The following is a 24,011-nucleotide window of genomic DNA, read 5'->3' on the forward strand; positions in this document are numbered from 1 at the left end:
ACACAAGGCTGATCAGGTTACAGGAATGACATAATGTATTTTCCGTACATGATCAAATGAAACACAATGATGCTGAATAGATGCGGAGCAGCATGGTGTTGTCATGGTAACAGAAGATGTAGGCTTTGAATGGGAACTGTTGCAGCATCAGTAACAGAAACAGACTGCAGCTCCAAATGAGGACATCCCAGCTCTCTAGGTTTCAATGTGTTTATATAACTAGGTAAGCTGTCAAACTTTAATAGGCAGTAGAATCAAGATAAAACTGTTCCATTACTACAATTTCCTCACATCTGTTCAAATCTGAACCACTCATGAGAAAGAATCCTGCTGCGTCCACACATTGTCCAGATCATCTGATATAACACACAAACACAAGATGAAGTGAATCCATCATGGAGGTCTTTATAAGCTCATAATCCTCTCAAAACAAAATATCTAAACATGACCCAGAAAACTCCGCTGCGCCTCCTCAAACAAAAGCTCTTGGAATGTCACTCCTTCCTGTTATTGTTGGTTGCTTAGCGACAGATGATGTGCACGGAAGTCGCTGTTCGAAGAAATCCGCAGCATTCCAGAATGAAGTTGAAGGAAAAGTTTACCCAATGCCATGGGGTCTACAGAACGTCTCGGTCTGTCTCTCAAATGCATCTGAAAGGTTTAGTCACAACAAAGCAAAGCGAAACCAATGCTGCACGATTATAACAAATATTATAATAGCAGATTGTTTCCCTTGATATTACGTTTTTTTTAACTTATTTTGCGTGGGTCATCTGCATGCCATGTTCTTTATGTCAAAACAAGATGAGAATTGTGTACTCAAACTACTTTATTAAGTAGAATCAAGACAGTGATGGTCAGCTTTACACGGGCCTCTTAACGGCAAAAAAAAAATATTGTTTACATTTTGAATTACATTTCATAAAGTGGGCAACGAACACGTCTGTAATTGTTTACAATGGTCAACCACAAATTAATCTCAATTAAACAAACGCAATTAGTTTTGCATTCCCTCGTTTTGTGTTCATTCACAATTTTGCGTTCCCTCGTGAAAACTTTTGTGTTCATTCGCATAACTATAACATAACCATAATGTTAGAATTGACACTTTTATAACTGACAAGATTAGCTGATTGTGGCAGCTTTTATTGTGATTATTTATTTGATTGTGGTGCAATTTTCAATGGAAATTTTCCCTCGCAATAAGTTTTGCGTTCCCTCCCAATGTTTTGCGTTCCCTCGCAATATGTTTTGCGTTCCCTCTCAATAAGTTTTGAGTTCCCTCCCAATAAGATTTGCGTTCCCTCCCAATAAGATTTGCGTTCCCTCTCAATATGTTTTGCGTTCCCTCCCAATAAGATTTGCATTCCCTCGCAATATGTTTTGCGTTCCCTCCCAATAAGTTTTGCGTTCCCTCCCAATAAGTTTTGCATTCTCTCGCAATAAGTTTTGCGTTCCCTCCCAATAAGTTTTGCGTTCCCTCCCAATAAGTTTTGCGTTCCCTCCCAATAAGATTTGCGTTCCCTCGCAATATGTTTTGCGTTCCCTCCCAATATATTTTGCGTTCCCTCGCAATAAGTTTTGGTTCCCTCCCAATAAGTTTTGCGTTCCCTCTCAATATGTTTTGCGTTCCCTTGCAATAAGTTTTGCGTTCCCTCCCAATATGTTTTGCGTTCCCTCCCAATAAGTTTTGCGTTCCCTCTCAATATGTTTTGCGTTCCCTCGCAATAAGTTTTGCGTTCCCTCCCAATAAGTTTTGCGTTCCCTCCCAATAAGATTTGCGTTCCCTCGCAATATGTTTTGAGTTCCCTCCCAATAAGTTTTGTGTTCCCTCCCAATAAGATTTGCGTTCCCTCGCAATAAGTTTTGCGTTCCCTCCCAATAAGATTTGCGTTCCCTCGCAATAAGTTTTGCGTTCCCTCCCAATAAGTTTTGCGTTCCCTCCCAATAAGTTTTGTGTTCCCTCGCAATATGTTTTGCGTTCCCTCCCAATAAGTTTTGCGTTCCCTCCCAATAAGATATGCGTTCCCTCGCAATATGTTTTGCGTTCCCTCCCAATATGTTTTGCGTTCCCTCGCAATAAGTTTTGCGTTCCCTCGCAATAAGATTTGCGTTCCCTCCCAATATGTTTTGCGTTTCCCTCGCAATAAGTTTTGGTTCCCTCCCAATAAGTTTTGGTTCCCTCCCAATAAGTTTTGGGTTCCCTCTCAATATGTTTTGCGTTCCCTCCCAATAAGTTTTGGTTCTCTCCCAATAAGTTTTGCGTTCCCTCTCAATAAGTTTTGCATTCCCTCCCAATATGTTTTGTGTTCCCTCCCAATAAGTTTTGCGTTCCCTCTCAATATGTTTTGCGTTCCCTCGCAATAAGTTTTGCGTTCCCTCCCAATAAGTTTTGCGTTCCCTCCCAATAAGATTTGCGTTCCCTCGCAATATGTTTTGCGTTCCGCAGCATTCCAGAATGAAGTTGAAGGAAAAGTTTACCCAATGCCATGGGGTCTACAGAACGTCTCGGTCTGTCTCTCAAATGCATCTGAAAGGTTTAGTCACAACAAAGCAAAGCGAAACCAATGCTGCACGATTATAACAAATATTATAATAGCAGATTATTTCCCTTGATATTACTTTTTTTTAACTTATTTTGCGTTGTTTTTCTAACCTCTGAGGTTAGAAAAAAGTGCTATATAAGTGCAGACCATTTACCATTTACCATTTACTTTATTAGCTACACCTGTACATCTATTATTCATACGATTATCTAATCAGCCAATCATGTGGCAGCAGTGTAATGTATGAAATCACACAGATACGGGTCAGGAGCTTCAATTAATGTTCATATCAACCATCAGAATGAGGAAAAAAATTAAAAAAATTTGAAGGAAGAAAAAAAACAACATTTATAATGAACCAATCACTTTTAACATTAAACCCCCACTATAACCCCTGTGTGAGCAGGCCTTAACTGTACTTACACAACGCCAATATGTTTAACCACGTCTACACGATACACTGCATCCAGTTGACGTTTCCTGAGCTATTTGTTTGCTAAGGGATCATGAAAGGAGTTGACTAAACCTGCACATGTGATTATTACGTACTCACCAGTTAATGCATCGTTTCCAAGTGCCAGAGGAATTTAGATAAGTCTAATAAACAAAAACCAGGAGCAGTTTCTTCATGATAAGAAACCATTATGATAATAAATCGGAATGAGAAAGAAATCCTTTGTCATGTTTACAATAATAGTTACTGATAAGAAAGTGTTACAAGTTCTCATCAGACACAATGCGGCAGTTCATTTTAAGTATTAATATTCTCGTCATGGATCAAGTTAAAAGGTTTCCTGTATAATTTACAGCATTGGCTGTGGTGTCTAATTAATCTAATTACAATTGAATTACTGTAATCTTACTTGTTAGCACAAAACAGTGTAGTGTATTACTTTTTAAATTCAAGTAATCAGATTACATTTAAAGTCTGAATATTCTTAAGAATTAAACGTTCAATGCTCTTTGAAAGGGTGTAATTGCGTTACTATGCTATTATATTATCATTATATCAGTGGCATACAATGGTCTTAAAATGGCAATAATATAGTTTAACAATTATTTCAAGGACAATATATCGTCCAACAAATGTAGTTATTGTGAGAGGCCCATCCACCTCTGAATGGCTCAAAAGAACCAAAATTAAAGTTTTGGAGTGGCCTAGTCAAAGTCCTGACTTGAACCCGATTGAAATACTGTGGCTGGACCTTAAACGGCCACTTCATGCTTGAAAACCCTTCAATGTGTCTGAACTAAAGCAGTTCTGCAAAGAAGAGTGGGCCGATCTCCAGTTACCGGAAGTGTTTGATTGCAGTTGTTGCTGCTGAAGGTCCAGCCACAGCACAACCAGCTATTAAGTATAAGGGGGCAGTTAGTTTTTCACATGGGTGAAATAGGTGGTGGATAAATTTGTTTGCTTGAATAAAAAGTATATCTATATTTGAAAACTGTATTTTGTGTTCACTCATGTTGCCTTTGTTTTATGTTACATCTTGTTACATTTTTGAAACGATGTAGTATAAAAAAAACACACAAAAACAGAAGAAATCAGGAAGGGGGTCAATACTTTTTCACGGAAATGTACATTGAAGAATCTTACGTTTTGCAAGAGTAAGTGCCACTAGAAATCTTTTTACGATAACGTTTTTGATAAATGTTGTTTTTTTGACATAATTCAGGGATGCTGCACAGATTTTAAAATCCGATTTAAGACTTTAAGACCTTTTTTAATACTTGAAAAAATTTAAATAAGAACAGGATGTCCATACCAGATCATTTATTGTTTTATGTACCAAAATACCAACACATATGAATTAGTGGTCGACCGATTTTGGATTTAGTTGATACAGTAATGTGTTGTTAGAAAGGCGATAACTGATAAATCTGCCGATTGTTTTTAAAATTGATACATTAAGTGTTCCAAGCCATTTCTTACCGTGATGGGAAAACACACAGAGGCAACAAGCAACCACATTTCCAATAATAACCAGAAAAAATGCAAATGTTTTGGTGCATAACTAGAGCTGGACCGGTAATCTGGCATACCGGGCATTTTCCCGGTGGGTCGACGCACTTTGGGGCCGATCAGGGGCGGACTGGCCACCAGACGAACCGTGGGGGCCGGTAGGTCGACCGCGAAACGTGCCGAATGGGCCGCGATAAGCTAAAATGAACCGCCACATTATACAGAACGGACCACAAAACGGCGCCGCGATAAAAACACACACTCTTAAAATCATCTACAACTTATTACCATCTACGCGCTGTAAAATAAACATTGTCATAAATCAAGAATAAGCAGTAATGAACTGATTTTGATCCGCTCTGAAACCGCAGGAAACACTGTCATGAGCTCACAGTGCCACGTCTTCACTTTGAAGTGTGCAGCACATACAGACTATAGAGTTATTTCATTAAATCACTATTTTACAGTTTAATGATTACATATGGTCATATCAAGATTCCTGTTTTTCTGTCCCTAAATTTAAGACATCTTCAAATGATAATGAAGACTTTTATTATATAACTTAAGACTTTTTTACGGCTATAAATTTGGACCTTCACTGAAAGCTGCTGTTGATATTAACATCAGCGCTTCTCTCAAACATTTTAATATAGAATATTCAATAAATCTGAAATTATGTGAATCTCACGCAAACATGTCCAGATCACATTTCAGCCCAAAAAAAGACATAATAAATGATATTGTGCATACAGAAAATTTAGCATATATTAGAAACCATTAGGAGTTTTTTTGCATTATGGCATTATTTTCATCCCATGCAAAAACATTCTCCCTCCCTCCAAACTCGACTCATTATTATGCAAAAGTCGAATAATATATTAGTCTCATGAATGATTTCAAACAGCAGGTGTGAGTTTGGTTAAGGTGCGATGAATAGTTAAATATCAGTCATGGGCTGACGTGAGTTTACCTGTACACGTGAGCCGTGTATACACCTGGATTTACAGGTGCCACCTTAAAAAATTAGCCCGACTGAATGACACAGGAATTATATTGAAGATTATTAACAAATGGTGAATGAAGTGGGAAATAAGCAAATAATGATTTAATTCTGTCATCATTTATTCACCCTCATGTCATTCTAAACACGCATTACTTTCTTTTCCATGGAGATAGCAAAAAACATGTTAGCCGCAGTCGCAAATCTCCTTATGTGTTCGATCGAGTTAAAGCCGTGTGGGTTGTAACAACATGAGGGTGAGTAAAAGATGACAGAATGTATATTTTTAAAGAGAACTGTCCTTTAACTGTTGCTGCTCGTCTCTAAAAACCATAAGCCACTTGAGGTGTGAATTACAGCGGTTTTACCACGGTTACGGAGTCTTGGGTACGTCACATCTTTGAGTTAATATATACAATTACTCCTTAAAACTGACAGAAACATCAAAGTCCAACACTGTAAAAACACACGAGTCGGAGATCTTAAGTGTGTGGACGCGGTTAAAAGAAACACGTTCAGAGATTTTAATCAAAAGAGTTGCATGCACAGATCAGAACAGAGATTAACAGCGATAGCGTTGCATCCTCCATATAACCACAATGCATCTGTGACTTCCTCTGAACAAAACAGCGATCTGAGGGTTTGGTTTTAGTTCTGTGTGGGACTCTCTGAAGAGCTCTATTGTGCTTCTGGCATGCAAACAAACGCCATTCTCTCCGACGAACACAGAAAAAACTAAAGTCTAACATGAAACGGCATTTGAACCCATTTTACTTTAGTAAAGTGATGCATTTACCAGTGACACATGATTTTTATTCATTTAGGATTTGATTGGATGGTGTAAAGAGTCTCTAGATGTTTTTCTTTTGGTCATATATGGGCTGATCTGACTCCAAAATCAAAAGAAACAAATTAGATGTTATATTTTGCGTGTAGATATCGATATGAAGCCACTATTTAGGGCCATTGAGATTTTACCCACAATTCTCAATATTGCAATTTACAATCGAAATGTATTACTATTGCACGATAAGGTTACATTCGTTAAAGCATTCGGTGTCATGAACAGACAATTGACCCTTCGCTAAGCTCCGCCCCCCTTGGTTAGGGTCGGTGGCTCTGATAAGCTCTGCAGAACTCCCCATAGGAATGAATGGGAGATTGTCGTGAACGATGCGATTTTTGGCTAAATATTCTCATAAACGGAGTGGATCATATTATTAAGTGGGCTGGAATGAAGAGTGACGTTGTAAAGCATATTTATCTAATAATATGACACTTTAATCCTTAGCATGTTCTTCTCAATATTTATTTAAAGATTGTTTACTCACGTCACTACTGTAGACTCTCTTTGGAAAATACCAAACGCGTCAGAGAAATGCCAACCGCTGCTAAAACAGGATTGGTCAGAAACGCTTTAAAGGCGGGGCTTAGCGAAGGGTAGATTAACAATATATTTTTTTACATCATTTATTTATCTTTATTAGAGTTAATTAATAAATGCTATTGCTAACGGTTAGCTCATATTAGTTCGTGTTATTGTTAATTTCGCCGCCCCATTCGGCATATCCTGGCGCCATTATGTGGCCCGTTCTGCCATCTGCCGCAAAGTGCGTCTGACCACCGGGAAAATGCCCGGTATGCCACATAACCAATCCAGCCCTGCCAACGGTAGGAAAATGACATATTACGTAATTTACAGACAGGTTGGCGTAATGATTAATTGCGTTGTTTTTTTTTTATATAATTAATTGCACTATACGGGCAGCCCTAAATATAATAGAACATGACATCATTTAATGTCCAGAAACAACCGTGTAAATATAAACCAAGTGTGCCGCACAAGCCCTCAAAAGTGAAGCCAAAACGTCTGGATCGCCCCCCGGTGGCTGGTCCTAGTATAGGTCATAAACCCCGCCTCCCCATGTTATTCAGCGGGACGTGAGACCAACTAAACAATTAAATTACACTTCACATATCTTTTTTCCAAAGATAGTTTCTGTCATTTACTGTCGTTTCTATCACGTTGATGTAATTTCAAGTGTTTGTTTTCAAAATAAGTTTGTTTTTAGTTATTTGATGCTATAAAAACGCTGCTGTGACATCATGATTGACAGCTGTGATTGACAGGTTCTCCGAGCGAAGTAGTCACTGAAGCACCAACTGACTTTTTTTCGGGATCTTCGGAGGACTGAGGAGATTGGAGCTTTAAATTTAATATCTAAATCTCTATAATTAATTATTTCACACTGTCATAAGTCAAAAGTCAAAAGTGCAGGGGCGTGTGCTTGCGATTGATTCAGCGAGAGTGAGGGCGGGGCCTTGATTTCGCAGCTTTACTTCCTGTTCACTACTGCGCAGGTCTGGTCCCGAAATCGCAACTGCGCAGACTCAAGTCCCAAGATGTCAGCGCCATATCGGGACACTGGCGGCTTCAGTTCTCACCAATGGAAAAGAGCGAAGGGGCGTCGGCCATCTTTTTTTTACAGTCTATGATATAAACCAAGACGTTTATTGGAAGTTGATAAAAAAAAAGTGACATTTTTTAGTAATTGAAAATAGTAAAACTTTTAAAATAGTATTTAGCCGTGTCATTCTACGCTTGTGCAATATTAAGTTTTTAATCAAGGAACGTCTCAAAAAAGGAAAAAAATAAATAAATAAAATCGCATGTCGCTTTTTATCACTTTATAACTTCATCATATGATTCAAAGTTAAAGGAATGTTTATCAAATGCATCAAAATGATTGTACGACAATTCATCGTCAGCAGAATCCGTATATGTAAAGACAAACCAGCAAGATTTTTTGAGTCAGAAACAAAGATGCCAGGCGTGCCAATCTCAGATATGTAATCAAAGCGCACCTCGTTCTCCACAAAATGGCCAACAAAGACTTCAGATATTAGACTGCCAATGGGCCTGAGCGTATCAACAGCAACTTTCTGCAGAGCAACCAAAACAACACACATCAGATTAGGTTTCTCTCCATTGAGAGGTGCGTAACACTGCAAGAATCTACTGAAGGTCGCTTGGAAAAGGAGTCCACAATGAGACACGGACACCAGAGGAGAGTCCGACTGTAAACGCACAGCAATCAATCATTTTCTGCTCTTCCCACCGTCTTTATTACCCACAGAAGAGTGTAGGAAATATTCATGTTACATCACTCACACTGCAAAGTTTTGTTTTCACAGATTCTTTGGATGACTTTCTGACATTACTAGTTCTTACTGCATCCAGCCAAAGACCTCATGGAAATGTTTTGGAGCAGACTACGGTAATAACCACCTGCCAACATTATACATGCTGCTTTATCGATTAGTCTGACATAAACCCGTTCAGACCGCCAGCAGCTCACAGGTTGTGTGGAGGCGTTTGGTTTATCGGAGAACACAACTCCAACACCGCCAGTATACCACCAACTGCAGACTAAACATCTATGAAAACCCGACACGCTGTTATCATCCTTTACCCAGAACAAACGGTGCCGATGCTCACAAGAGAAGATAAAAATAGGGTTCTTGAAGTCGAGAGGGACTGATCGTCTGGAGGGTTACACGTTCATCCACGATTTTGAGCAGATGAAAGAACGAGTGTTTTAACTATTCTATCAACAGTCTCAAACTGGCAAAACACTCGCTGTGTGCCCTCAGCTAAGTGCCCTCAGAACTCTGAGATGGTATACAGATGGTATGCGGTAGCGTTTTCAACAGGGCGGAGAAACTAAATACAACTATTTGAATTATTCCAATTTTACAGACATTATTTCAGATAGGGGGAAATCTACAAGACATAGTCTTCTACGTCCACAAGAGGATGCAACAAGTCAATATAAAGCATTAAAAGCATAAAGTAATAGCATTAATAACATTTCTGGTTGTAAACAAATGTGCGTAAAACGTTAGTCAGAAGATATAGCCAGCTTATATGCTCAAATATTAAGTAAAAATGTACAACGAGTAAAGAACGCTTGAAAGTTAACCGAGTGCTGCACATTAGCATATACCGGTGCCATAGTACTACCACAAACTCAAGCTTCATAATAACGACGAACAGCTTTAAAGCAATTCGCTAAAGTAGTTTCGGCAAGTGGCAAGAGGCGATAAGGTGAACTATAGCAAATATGGTATAGTTGTGCTTGGCAAGTCCTCACGAACTTAACTGAGACCAGTCCTGTGAATGAGCTCAAAGTTAAAATACTTTTCCACCACTAGGTGGTGCCGGACACAACCTTCTCAGGCAGCTTCAGAGCATGGTCCTGATGACACATACAAAGTTTCGTAACGATACGCCAATGCGTTCATAAAATACAGCATTTTGTGGCCAAATTCAAAATGGCCGACACCCAAAATGGCCGACATGGGACAATTGGATATCGTTTGACTCTGAATATTTCACAGAATCTAAAGAGACCAGTTTTATCATTTTTGACCAAAGCGTTCAAGGGTTATAAGCCAAAATAGCCGTTTTTGCTATCTCAAGGTGCAGTGTGGCGAAACGGAGCAGGTGACATCAAGGCATGATGCCGATGACACATACCAAGTTTTGTTACAATCCGTCAAAGTGTTGCGGAGATACAGCATGAAGTCCATTTTGGCGCGCTCGCAGTCATCTTCGTGACACCATTTCTCAGGAATCATTTCAAACCAGCGTTTTTCGTTAATACAGTTGTATTTTCATACTTAATGATTATGCAGCAAGACACTAATTAGAGCAAGCCAAGGCATAACCACCAAAGACCTCCAGCTAAGGGGCCGTTCACTCCATTCGCGACCATCTTTTCTTATGTACAGTATACATGCGCTAGACATCTTTGACTTTTGCGGCATGTCTTGCTGTTTTTTAGCATCTCATGCAAGTGCACTGCATTTTTTTAGATGCTTTGTCAATTAAAAAGGCAATTCAACCTTTGAAAAATGCATCTCGAGACACGCATTCGGTTTTATTCATTGCACGGTGTTAGTTTTAGCATAAGTATGCAATCAGTCTGAACGCATGTCGTCGTCAGTGCTTGACAAACATACCAAATTTGAACGCTCCTTTCAATATGCATTTTAGTACATTAATAAAGAGTGTTTACTCAAGGTTGTGCAGAGGGTGTTAAGTGCAACATTGCACACTATACATTCTCAAGCACTTTGTAGGATATTTTGGAAAAAATGGGAAAAGTCAGCTTTTACAATGTCAAATTTGATGATGACTGGCCAATGGCTGCCATGTTTCTCAACATATGCAACGGTCCTCATGATCAATGATGGCAACTCCCACAAAGACACTTCATGCACATTTTCTAATTAATCTGACCGAAGTTTCTATATTTAGAGCCACTTTCATATTGTTCCCTTTTATAGAGCCACCAAATGGCCAAACCCCACAACTTTTTCGGTGTGTTCTCAGGTTGAGCCCTTATATAAGTGTGTCAAGTTTGGTGAAAATATCTCATTTCACTTAAGAATTATATATATTTACGTAAAAGCAGAGACCACTTTTAAAATGTATCAGCCCGTTTAATATTTACGATTAAAATTTTGCCATGTTCTTAAATTTTAATATATTTACTAATGATGCTTCTTATTTTAGTGGTTTTGCTCTTGATCGGACGAACAGCTTTAAAGCAATTTGCTAAAGTAGTTTCGGAACTATTTTCGAAGTGGCAACAGGCGATAAGGTGAACTATAGCAAATATGGTATAGTTGCGCTTAGCAAGTCCTCACGAACTTAACTGAGACCAGTCCTGTGAATGAGCTCAAAGTTAAAATACTTTTCCACCACTAGGTGGTGCTGGACACAAACTTCTCAGGCACCTTCAGGGCATGGTCCTGATGACTCATACAAAGTTTCGTAACAATACGCCAATGCGTTCATAAAATACAGCATTTTGTGACCAAATTCAAAATGGCCGACGCCCAAAATGAAGTCCATCGAGGAAAAAAAAGATAACTTGTGTAGCTCTAGCTCACGATCGCTTTAACACATAATTTTGGTGGAAACGGACAAAAACTGTAGAAGTAGCGAAAATGGTGGAAGTACAATTCAAAATGGCGGAAAAGCTAGTGGGTGGAAATCGAAACCAAGGTATACAATCGACTCAACGTGAGCTCAGGAATCAGGGGAAAAATAACTTTGTCTCTAGGACTAGTTCAAAAGTTATTAGTGTAAACATGGGTGAAAATTTGACCTGTTGGTGGCGCTAAAGGGTTTGAGTTACAGACTCCAAATTTGCAGTGGTATCAGGTCAGACTGTCCTCTAGCTGGGTGCAAAACTTCTTAACATTCCTGCAAACGGTTTTATGGGCTGCCATAGACTCCCATGGGGAAAAAAATAATAATAATATCACTAACGATTACAATAGGGGTCATCGCCCTTTCAGGGCTTGACCCCAAATTTAGCTCCGTTATGCTCACGTGAGCCAGATCAGACACATTTCAGAGGGATATACGGATGCTAAGCGCAGCACTTCAACTTCGCTACAAATGGATATTCAATGAATAAACAGATTCAATAACTATAGTTAGTAAGAAAAGCAAGAAAGGGTCAAATACAGAGGGTCAAGAAAACCGCTTGTGCTTTGAGCTAGTCTCTCTGGTACATTTAAAAGACTTGCAAATGAAATTTTAAGTACAGATTCAGGAAAATGTGTGGCATTAGTGTTATTGGATTTGAGTGCAGCCTTTGACACTATAGACCATACTATTTTGATAAACGTCTTAGGGATTATGTAGCTATTAAGGGCTTGGCCCTTAAGTGCTTTTCTTCATACTTGCAGGAAATAACTTGTTCGGACAGGATTGGGAACGGTTCTTCATTATCCGTCACTATTTCTTGTGGGGTTCCACAAGGTTCAATCCTTGGCCCGATTTTCTTCTCGTTATATATGTTGCCTCTGGGGTTTATTTAAAAAAATTAAAATGGAATATGTTATAATTGTTATGCTGATGACCTACAACTGTACCTACCCTTAAACATGACGATTATTCTTCTATTATTTCTCTTTCTATAACTGTTTGATGAGGTCAAAGGTTGGTTGGCGAATCCGTTTCTCCAATTAAATGAGGATAAGACAAAGTTTATTGCTTTTCGTCAGATGCGATAAGGATACGACAGACAGATTTGGTTTACCGTTTGGTAAATGCACACTCATTTGAAGAATCTAGGAGTTATTTTTGACTGAGCTTAGATTTGATTTTCAGATCAATGCTGTTGTGAAAAACGATTTTTTTTTGGTATTTCTAAGCTAAAATCTATCCTCTCTGTCAGAGATTTGGAAAATGTTATGCATGCTTTTATTTCTACACGATTGCACTATTGTAATGTCTTACATGTAGGCATTAGTCAACCCTCAGTTTCTCGCCTCCAGCTTGTGCAGAATGAGCAGCAAGGCTTTCAACTAATACCAGGAAGAGGGACCATATAACACCCATTTTGGCAGCTCTTCACTGGCCTTTGGTGAAGTTTGGAATCCAATATAAGGTGTTAATGTTTGTATTTAAAGCCCTACATGGATTGGTGCCACTGTTTATCAGTGACTTGATCATCCTTTATCAATCCCAAAGATTCTTGCGCTCTACTGACCAGTTGTGTCCACGGTCCCGCTTGAAGTGCAAAGGCGACCGTGCTTTTTCAGAGGCAGCCCCTAGACTATGGAATGATTTGCCCAAGTCTATGAAATCAGCATTGTGCATTGATGCTTTCTGAACTGGCCTACAGACTTATTTATTTGCTTTGGCCTTTGAATAAGTTTTAACTTTGTGAGTGGTGTTTATTATAGTGTATGCTTTTATTTCCCAAGCTTTTATTTCTATGTCTTTGTATAAGTATGTGGCAGGGCGGAGGCCGGGGTGGTGATGCTGCACACCCGGCTCCTAATCAGGCTAATCAAGCCTCAGAGAGGTATAAAGGCTGACGGAAGACGGCAGTGCGACAGAGAGAGAGATTTAGGGGTGGCTGTCCGACACCTGTGTGTGTTTGTCTTTTTGGTTAAGTATATAATTAAAATATTATTTATATCATCAAACCGGTTCTCGCCACCTCCTTTCCCTTTAACTCCTTTACACTGGTGCCGAAACCCAGGAAGGAGGAGGGATGCACCGTAGTAGAGTCCTCGCCACTACCATCCACCCCAACGGAGCAGCCGCGGCCATCCGCCGGGACGGGAGCCGGGCCGCCTGGAAGCGGAGGAACGGCCACTGACCGTGAGGTGAGGAGGGGCTCCCAACCAACCGCCCGGAGTGGTTAACGATGCCAGGGGCGGGGGAGACCCCTACCGTCCACCAAAAACACGGCAGGGCATTCCGTCTGCCAGGGGCCGGAGGTCTGCCTCCGATCCGCCCGGGGAGGCATGGCTGTCATCTATTAGAGAGTGGAGGAGTGGCCGAGGACCAAGCTGCGGCGTATCGGAGAACCAGCGAGTAAGTGTTTTTTTTCCTCTCTCTTCCAATGCCGCTCTGTGTTGGCCTTTCCCTCTCTTTTAAAAAAGTTTTGTTAATTTGGCACAATCGCCGGGACGGCGCGTAGGTGCCACACTTTTGTTTTGTTTCCATCCCCTTGTCCCCTCCCTCTTCCAGGTAGACTGGGATGACCTGCAGGCAGATGGAGTGGAAGGCACGCCCCTCTCCAGGGAAAGAGGGAGGGGGGAATGTACATCATGCCGGGAGCACCCGGCCTGAAAGAACGAGGGAGGTATGTGGCAGGGCAGAGGGCGGTGCTGGGTCATGATGCTGCACACCCGGCTCCTAATCCGGCTAATGAAGCCTCAGAGAGGGATAAGGGCCGACCGAAGACGGCAGTGCGACAGACAGAGAGATTTATGGACAGCTGTCTGACACCACATTCAAAAACTACATCTAGATCACAACATCAAGCAGTTTAAACCTTTTACAGCACCTATTTTTGCAAGTAGTGACAGACAGAATCAGCAAAACACTTTAATCGCTCCACAACACCTAAAAAATATGGGAACATTATTCACTGGAGAGGCTAACTGTCCTAAAGTGATCATCTTGAAATGTGTTGATGCAGCGCTTTGTTGTAACGCAACGCATAAAAGTACCAAACCATGTTAGTAGTCGTCCCAAATAATCAACTAGTCAATTGTTGGACGAATAGTCGATTAGTTGACCACCCTGCACATCTCTATAAGCAAACAACTGTTTTGAACTATCATATGCCAAAACCTTGTTGGGGTTTTGTCATTTATAGACATGACATGACACCAGTCTGGACTGAATGACAATAGATTTACAAGAATCCATTATGCCCGTGGCATTCTCTTCATCACGTCTCCCGTTCGCTGACATTTACTGTTATCATCTGTGACCATGTAAATTAACCTGCAAGATGAATATTCAAACACAGACAGTTCTGCTCATATAACAGGATGATGAGCTGGAGAGAGAGACAGAAGAAGAGATACACGTCTGCTCTGATGTCGTTCTTGCATAAAACAAAGACTCAAGAGCGACTGTATTAGAGATTGTATTAATTGTTTGCCACCATGGTTCCAGAAACATTTTACCCATTCATTTTTATCATATTTCATCAATCCTATTTAAAAGAGTTGTAAGCCATGAACCAAATCAACCAGCTCCGAGGTGAATCGCAACATTACAAACTTCGATTTAAAGCTTAAAAGTATTTGACAATCGGACACAATGACAAAGATGCAAGACTGTGTACTTAAAGGGGTAGTTCACCCAAAAATCTGAATCCTCTCATGCCTCTTCTTTAAGTCATCCCAGACGTGTGACTTTCCTTCAGCAGAGATGAAATGAAGATTTTTATGAGCACATTTCAGCTCTGTTTGTCCAAACAATGGAAGTAAACTGGTGTCATCAGTCTACTGGCTGATTGATGGACAAAAAGGCACATTTAGGCAGCATAAAAGTAATCGACACGACTCAAGTCGAGCAATTAATGTCTTCTGAAGTAAATTGAAGTTTGTGATGAGGAGGGGGGCGTGGCCGTGCCGTGATGATGCACGGCCGTCGCCCGGTCCTCAACCACTCCTCTGCCCTCTGTTCACTCGCCCGTCAGACGGCAGCGAGTCCTCCGGCCCCTGGCGGATGGAACCGCTCCTCCCCATCTTCAACTCCACAACAGCGCATTCCTCCTACCTCCCGGGTTTCAGCACCACTGTAACGAATTAAGGACGGGCAAGGAGGTGGCGGGAACCAGCTGAACAGAAAACAAAGTTTAATAAGAAATTCAACAGGGGGTCTGGGTATCTCAGCGAGTATTGACGCTGACTATCACACCTGGAGTCGTGAGTTTGAATCCAGGGCGTGCTGAGTGACTCCAGTCAGGTCTCCTTAGCAACCAAATTGTCCCGGTTGCTAGGGAGGGTAGAGTCACACGGGGTAACCTCCTTGTTGTTCGCGTTCAGTGGGGCGTGGATGCCGCGGAGAATAGCGTGAAGCCTCCACACGCACTACATCTCCATGGTAACGCGCTCAACAAGTCACGTGATAAGATGCGCGGATTGACGCAACTGAGATTCGTCCTCCGCCACCCGGATTGAGGCGAGTCACTACGCCACCACGAGGACTTAAGAGCGCATTGGCCGTTCCAAATTGGGGAGAAATATAAAATATATATATATAAAACAATATCTCTCTCTCTCTCTCTTTCTCACCATCAATCAGCCAGTCGACTGATGGCATGCATTCGCTTCCATTATATGGACAAACAGAGATGAAATGTGCTTATAAAAATCTTAATTTTTGTTCTGCTGAAGTAGGAAAGTCATACACATCTGAGAAGGCTTAAAGGTGTGTCAATTATGAGAGTTTCATTTTTGGGTGAACTAATTCCTTAAACTTCATTAATGAGGAAATGAACTACAATCCCATGATGCAGTGCAAATGATGCAATCGAATTAAAAACGATGGAAAAATATAAAACTATTGATTTAAAAATGCCGATTATAAGTACAGAAATCAACTATTTTAAGAGAGTTTAAGATAGCGATTCACTTCCGGAACCAGACTGTTGCGCTCTATTATATCAATATCAACCACTAAAAATTCATGCAGATAAACCACAAGTACAATCTACAGCATTTAGCCAATAAACATCCATCAGCTGCTTTGTCTTGTATCATGCAAGAGTATTGACAGTAAACATGATTGTTTATGTTGAACATCTCCATCACTCCGACGTTCTAATGGTTGATTTCAAACTCAGAGGAACCGGAGACACAAACAACAGTGTGAAAGGAAGCCTCGGGTTCTGCAGTAATTCTGCACCACTGTGAAGTCAGCCAATGGAAACTCTGAGATCTAATGTCACTAAACACATCACACAAGCGGATTCGTTTCTGAGGGACAGAAATAGTCCATTCAGTACGTTGCACTTTCTTATGGTCCATTCATATAGTACACATTCTTGTGTTCACAATGTCCAAACATGCCCAAGAACACACAGCAACCATGTATAAAATAATGCAAGATTGTGTCCTGTGTGCAAGATCGTGCCCTGTGCGAACACCCCTTAAGGACCCAAGATTCACTTTTCATAATCCGTGTTTTCAACCAAATGAAAGTGTCTTTTGTGTAGCATGTAAAGAGACAAATGACGAGCTGTCTTTGCTCATCTCTGTCCGTCTGCGTGCGTGTTAATAGAACAGAATGACAGCAGTTATACAGCCAAACAAAAGAGAAACGACAACAAAAGATGCATTCATTCACTGTAAAACTGTGCCTCAATAAGTGACAGCTATTCTACTGCGGTAACTCAGTTTAACTATTTAACAACTGACACATGCTGACTTCTGTTTGTAACTGCTTTTGCCTATAATTCGGTTTTGTGTTCGCCTACGCAGTTTGTCTATGCAAGCATGCGGAAGATGGACGTTTTTGACCGTGGCGGCACATCTCGGCATTTTTCCAGGATCTTATGCAAGAGCGCCGCTTTAAAGACGGCATGTCAAGTTAAAAGAATTTGATTGTTGTGACAATTGCATGCTGTTCAATCTGTTGTGCTGCGTCTAGATTTACGGCTTTCGGTCTGAACAGCCCCCGACACAATCGATTAGTCAGTGGGTTTTCTGAACAACTGTTTGGTTTTAAGAGAGTCCGGTATAATTACCTGGTTTTATTTTCACCTGACACCAATCAGATGCATTTCTTTGCTAAAACATTCATGCCAAAAACATTTTTGTTTATACTTTAAACTCAAAGATTTTTATTTGTTTACAGATATTAGTGTTTTAGATTTGATAGCCTAGTCAAGATAAGATCTACATTCAAAATATTAGTTTCAACTCAAATTACATTTTTTTTGCACACTGTAAAAAGAGCTGTAATGAAACTTTAGTGTATCGTTTAGACCTTTTTATTCTTGTCTTTCTGAACAACAGGTAATTTCACTGAAAACATTGTCCTTTTAATCCTCCTATAGTGTTGAAAAATGTCACTTCCCTTTGGTATTTGTGGTCATTTGACCGGAAGGGTCTGATGTGTAACACTTTTTTATGATGATGATGATAATACCATCTCTTCTTCCCTGAAGAACAATACAATTATGCATTTCTTTTGAGATTTTATGTGTCTGTCTGTCTGTCTGTCTCCCTGTCATCTGTCTGTCCGTCGTCTCTCGTCTATCTCTTGTCTGTCTGTCCGGCTGTCCAACTGTCGTCGTCTGTCTGTCTGTCCGTCTGTCATCTGTCTCTTGTCTGTCTGTCCGTCTGTCGTCGTCTATCTGTCCGTCGTCTGTCTCGCTGTCGTCTGTCTGTCCGTCGTCTGTCTCTCGTCTGTCTGTCCATCCGTCCAACTGTCATATGTCCGTCAGTCTTCGGTCTCTCGTCTGTCTGTCCGTCCGACTGTCGTCTGTCTGTCTCGCTCCCTGTCTGTCCGTCTGTCTGTCTGTCTGGCTCCCTGTCTGTCCGTCCGTCTGTCTGTCCTCCGTCTGGCTCGCTCCCTGTCTGTCGTCTGTCTGGCTCGCTCCCTGTCTGTCTGTCTGTCTGGCTCACTCCCTGTCTGTCTGTCCGTCGTCTCTCGTCTGTCTGTCTGTCCGTCGTCTCTCGTCTGTCTCTTGTCTGTCTGTCTGTCGTCGTCTGTCTGTCCGTCGTCTGTCTGTCCGTCCGTCCAACTGTCATCTGTCCGTCAGTCTTTGGTCTCTCGTCTGTCTGACGTCTGTCCGTCGTCTCTCGTCTGTCTCTTGTCTGTCTGTCTGTCGTCGTCTGTCTGTCCGTCCGTCCAACTGTCATCTGTCCGTCAGTCTTTGGTCTCTCGTCTGTCTGACGTCTGACTGTCGTCTGTCTGTCTTGCTCCCTGTCTGTCCGTCCGTCTGTCTGTCTCGCTCCCTGTCTGTCCGTCCGTCTGTCTGTCTCGCTCCCTGTCTGTCCGTCTGTCTGGCTCGCTCCCTGTCTGTCCGTCTGTCTGTCCTCCGTCTGGCTCGCTCCCTGTCTGTCCTCCGTCTGGCTCGCTCCCTGTCTGTCTGTCCGTCTGGCTCGCTCCCTGTCTGTCTGTCTGTCTGCTATTTGATCTTATTTACATATACATATCTAAATTTTCCCATTAATATGAATATACAAAAAAGTATTGGCTTATTAAGTATTTGGTTACCTAATTTTATATTGTATCACATGATGTGCATTTGGAGATATATTTAAACATTATTAAACTATTATTTGTCAAAGTTTATCATTTTAAATTGATTTGAAGTGTCAGTTTTTGCAGTTAATGTCATTCTGCTGCAATCAAACCTGACCATGATGTTACAAACACAGAATAAACATTTATACCAATAATTTATTACAAACAGAAACATTAAAGTCAAAGCAAATGCAAAATAATGTCAAGAAAATGAACATCAAGAAACTAAAATTAACTGCAATATTATGAAATTAAATTATAGTATAAAGCAGAAGAATCAGAATAAACATTTTCTATAGTAACATTTTATTTTTATAATTATATTTCTCAGTGTGTCTACATATATCTATATTTCTACATTTCTGTCATCAGCTGGAAAACAACAGAGCACTAAAGCCCAATTTAATTTTGTATGATAAGATGGCAAATGGAGGAAGACACCAGACACAGGCCTGTACAGCTCAGATAAAGGCAACCACTTTCATTAAATGAGTTACATTTATTTCAGTCAAAAATGACTGTATACCGTAGGAGGGTTAACATTACTTGCAGTTGTTTTACTCTACTTTAAAAGCACAGGCACATATGCCCCGCCCCTTTCCTCAAATCCATCCAATGGGATTGAAGCAGTGCACGTGCACCGCACGAAAAGTACAAAATATCGGCATGTGCATGATCCCGCCCGCACAAAACAGAGCTTTGCGGAGGCACGGCGAACACCGCGATGACGACGTCACCGTGTGCGCACAAACCCTCGCGAACAAGCCAGGCTTAATCCTTAATCGAACACACGGGGTTTGGTCACTTCTGAGGTCACAAAACATGCAATTAAACCACTGACGAACCCAACAGAGCTCCTGAATAAACAAAAGGGGCTTCACCGTAACGAATCACACAGACCAGAACACACTCACAGACTCATGTTTATATGTGTTACTGTTTTACTCACCGCCACAGCGATCATAGAGTCGTCTGGCTTCCATTCGGCCTGTTGATAAAAGCCAAACTGTGCAGCGGCTTTCCCCGACTCAATGTAACTGACGATCAGCACGCTGGGCTACAGACAGACAGACAGACAGACAGACAGACAGAATTAGTTACCAGACTTCAATAAACACGTGCACAGTAGATTCATTTATTGGGTTGACTCATAGAATAAAAATCACAGAAGTGAAATTGAACTAAACAGCAGAAATGGAGAAATGTGTCAAGGGAAACTTTAAGAGGAAGTGACTCCTAACCAGATCAAACAAACAAACATCCATCAAAAGAATTATCAGAAATAGAAGAGCTTGCATTATATCGCTCGGGTGAATGTCACAAATCAAGAATATGTCCAAGTCATTTTTCACCCCAAAATCAAAAGAAAGAAATAAGAAATTAGATTTGAAATAGTGAAAATGAAGTATTCTGTTAGAACCATTGGATTGATTGATTTATTTGCATTGTGGTATTATTTTCACACCCACAAATTCTCATTACTGTAATGCAAAACTCATTCTTAAATAGGTTCAGGTTATAAACATTGTAATAGTATTTACTGCACCGCCTTGGGAATAAAAATATGCACACTTTTGATTGGATTAATAGTAGCATAGCATTGAAATTGACTGAAAAGGAGTGACTACTGACCACTTTGAGACATTTCTTTCCTGTTCTCGATAGATAATAATGATCAAAGTGATGTATCGCTCAAATAATCAATAGGTCAGGACTAAAATAAGTAACGCGCCCTTAAACACGCTTCATAAAGCTTTAAACCATAACGAATCTCATGCCAAACCAATGCATCTAAGCTTATATCACACTGATCAAGTCATGTGATCGAGTGCTTCAAAAACACCAAATCAATTGGTAACAGTATTTCACCCAACTCAGAGGAACACTAATCTAACCCATGGTAACTAAAAAATGAACCCATGTCATACCATGACATAATTAACATTAACTGGAACTTAAAACATTACTATAACCCCCAATAAACTTTTAAATGTTAATTAAAAACACCCCCAAACTGTCCCCAAAACCTGCACAGACATACCTCATTAATTATGGAATGACAACAGCCAATAGCACGTCCTCAAGCCAAAACAACAACAGATGTTAAAGCATTTTCCTGGTAAGGACTATAAATCGATGTAGTTTTAGCATCCGATATTCATTTTAATAGGTAAACGTGCCATTTTGCCCTTTGCACCAAGAACAGTGAAAATAGGGGGACCTGGGTAGCTCATCGAGTATTGAGGCTGGCTATCGCCCCTGGAGTCGTGAGTTCGATAATGATAAAATGGTTGTAGTGGTGTGTGGGCACCAGGAATTGTACGATGCATCGTCAACGTTTCTGGGACTTCCACAACAGATACGGAGCAGCAATCATTGTGATGTCATAGAAGCCCCGCCTCCAGTCCGTTTCCGGAAGAGAAGGGGGAATAGTCGCGGGTTCGCGTTACTCATGCGGGCGGGAGTTTAAACACAATTTAATCCAGCGGTCAAACTCGCGCGAGCAATGCAAGGCGAAAAATGTTTGCACATCGTATGTGAACGCACCATAACTGGATAAAAACTGGTGCTTTCTATTCATTCAGGCACAGATGAAGTGAAGAAACAAACTGTTTTAGCTGTTTTGAAAGAGGAAATTATTATTATTATCATTATCTTTCCATTTATAATTGTCTTTAGTTCTTAATCTGTAGCTATAAGTCATTTTCAACTTTATTTGGGAAGGTGGTTACATAAGATTTTTTGAAAACTTCGTTATTTTAATAGCTTATTTCATTTCTTTTAAAGCGCAATTTGAAGTTTTTAAGTCAATTAATTTAAGTTATACTAAAAAGATTCACCAAGCCTCGGTAGGGGGAATGAGGATATCCATCCATCCATCCATCGTCAACCGCTTATCCTTTGTACAGGGTCGCGGGGGGCTGGAGCCTATCCCAGCTAACATTGGGCGGAAAGGCGGGGACACCCTGGACAGGTCGCCAGTCCATCGCAGGGGAATGAGGATATAATCGTGATATTTTTCCAATAAAATTTACTGAAAATATATTTTGCATATTGCCCAGCACTTCTGTGAAGTCCGTTTGGCAAAGTTAAATTTATTACACATACTGCATCAATTCTGACGTAAAATGTCCATTGTGTGGCACTAAAAGTGAGTTAAATACTCTCCCAAACAAATGAGGTACAAAATGTACCTCCCTACCCTAACCGATAATGTCAGAAAAAGTAAATGTGAGCTGAAAAACAACCACGTCATTTTGTCGTGCTTCTATGACACATTGGGCTCACATGTTGACTCGCGCGCTCTTCAAGACTCGTACGCCGGTCCCGTGCAGACATGTGCGCGCTCTTCAAGACTCATACGCCGGTCCCGTGCAGACACGCGCGCGCTCTTCAAGACTCGTACGCCGGTCCCGTGCAGACACGCGCGCTCTTCAAGACTCGACGCCGTCCGTGCAGACATCGCGCGCTCTTCAAGACTCGACGCCGGTCCTGCAGACACGCTTCGGACTCGTACTCGTCACGCAGACACGCAAGCTCTTCGGCACCCTTGCAGACTCGCGTGCTCTTCGGGACCCTTGCGACTCAGGCTCTCTTCGGACCCGTACCCGGTCCGCGGACACGCGTCGCGCTTCGTGACTCGTGACGCTCGCTCTTCGGGACTCGTACCCCGGTCCCGTGCAGACTCGCGCGCTCTCTTCGGGACTCGTACCCCGGTCCAGTGCAGACTCAGCTCTTGGACTCGTACTCGTCCGTGCAGACTACGGCTCTTGGACTCGTACCCCGGTCCCGTGCAGACTCGCGCGCTCTTCGGGACTCGTACCCCGGTCCCTTGCTGATTCGCGCGCTCTTTGGGACTCGTACCCTGGTCCCTTGCTGACTACCGCGCTCTTCGGGACTCGTACCCTGGTCCCTTGCTGACTCGCGCGCTCTTCGGGACTCGTACCCCGGTCCCCTGCTGACACGCGCGCTCTTCGGGACTCGTACCCCGGTCCCCTGCAGACTTGCGCGCTCTTCGGGACTCGTACCCCGGTCCCCTGCAGACTTGCGCGCTCTTCGGGACTCGTAGCCGTACTTCGGGACTCGTAGCCCGGTCCCGTGCGGACTCGCACGCTCTCTTCGGGACTCGTACCCCGGTCCGGTGCAGACTCGCGCGCTCTCTTCGGGACTCGTACCCCGGTCCCGTGCAGACTCGCGCGCTCTTCGGGACTCGTACCCCGGTCCCCTGCAGACTCGCGCGCTCTTCGGGACTCGTACCCCGGTCCCCTGCAGACTCGCGCGCTCTTCGGGACTCGTACCCCGGTCTCCTGCAGACTCGCGCTCTCGGGACTTCGTACCCGGTCCCCTGCAGACTCAGCGCTCCTCGGGACTCGTACCCCGGTCCCCTGCAGACTCGCGCGCTCTTCGGGACTCGTACCCTGGTCCCCTGCAGACTCGCGCGCTCTTCGGGACTCTTACCCCGGTCCCGTGCAGACTCGAGCGCTCTTCGGGACTCGTACCCCGGTCCCGTGCAGACTCGCGCGCTCTTCGGGACTCGTACCCCGGTCCCCTGCAGACTCGCGTGCTCTTCGGGACTCGTAGCCGTACTTCGGGACTCGTACCCCGGTCCCGTGCAGACTCGCGCGCTCTTCGGGACTCGTACCCCGGTCCCGTGCAGACTCGCGCGCTCTTCGGGACTCGTACCCCGGTCCCGTGCAGACTCGCGGGCTCTTCGGGACTCGTACCCCGGTCCCGTGCAGACTCGCGCGCTCTTCGGGACTCGTACCCCGGTCCCGTGCAGACTCGCGCGCTCTTCGGGACTCGTACCCCGGTCCCGTGCAGACTCGCGCGCTCTTCGGGACTCGTACCCCGGTCCCGTGCAGACTCGCGCGCTCTTCGGGACTCGTACCCCGGTCCCGTGCAGACTCG

The 24,011-nt window shown here is 42.4% G+C and overlaps 1 protein-coding gene across 1 annotated transcript in view; it reads right to left on the reverse strand.

Annotated features, from left to right (window-relative positions):
• LOC127627339 (guanine nucleotide exchange factor subunit RIC1-like) overlaps positions 1 to 24,011 on the reverse strand; it is a 67,834-nt gene that overhangs the window by 36,330 nt on the left and 7,493 nt on the right. The window contains exon 2 of the mRNA XM_052103688.1: positions 20,053 to 20,160. Coding sequence (XP_051959648.1) covers positions 20,053 to 20,160 — 108 coding nt within the window. The remainder of the gene's footprint in view (positions 1 to 20,052; positions 20,161 to 24,011) is intronic.

This window comes from Xyrauchen texanus, chromosome 34 (assembly GCF_025860055.1).
Source record: "Xyrauchen texanus isolate HMW12.3.18 chromosome 34, RBS_HiC_50CHRs, whole genome shotgun sequence".
Taxonomy (NCBI): Eukaryota; Metazoa; Chordata; class Actinopteri; order Cypriniformes; family Catostomidae; genus Xyrauchen; species Xyrauchen texanus.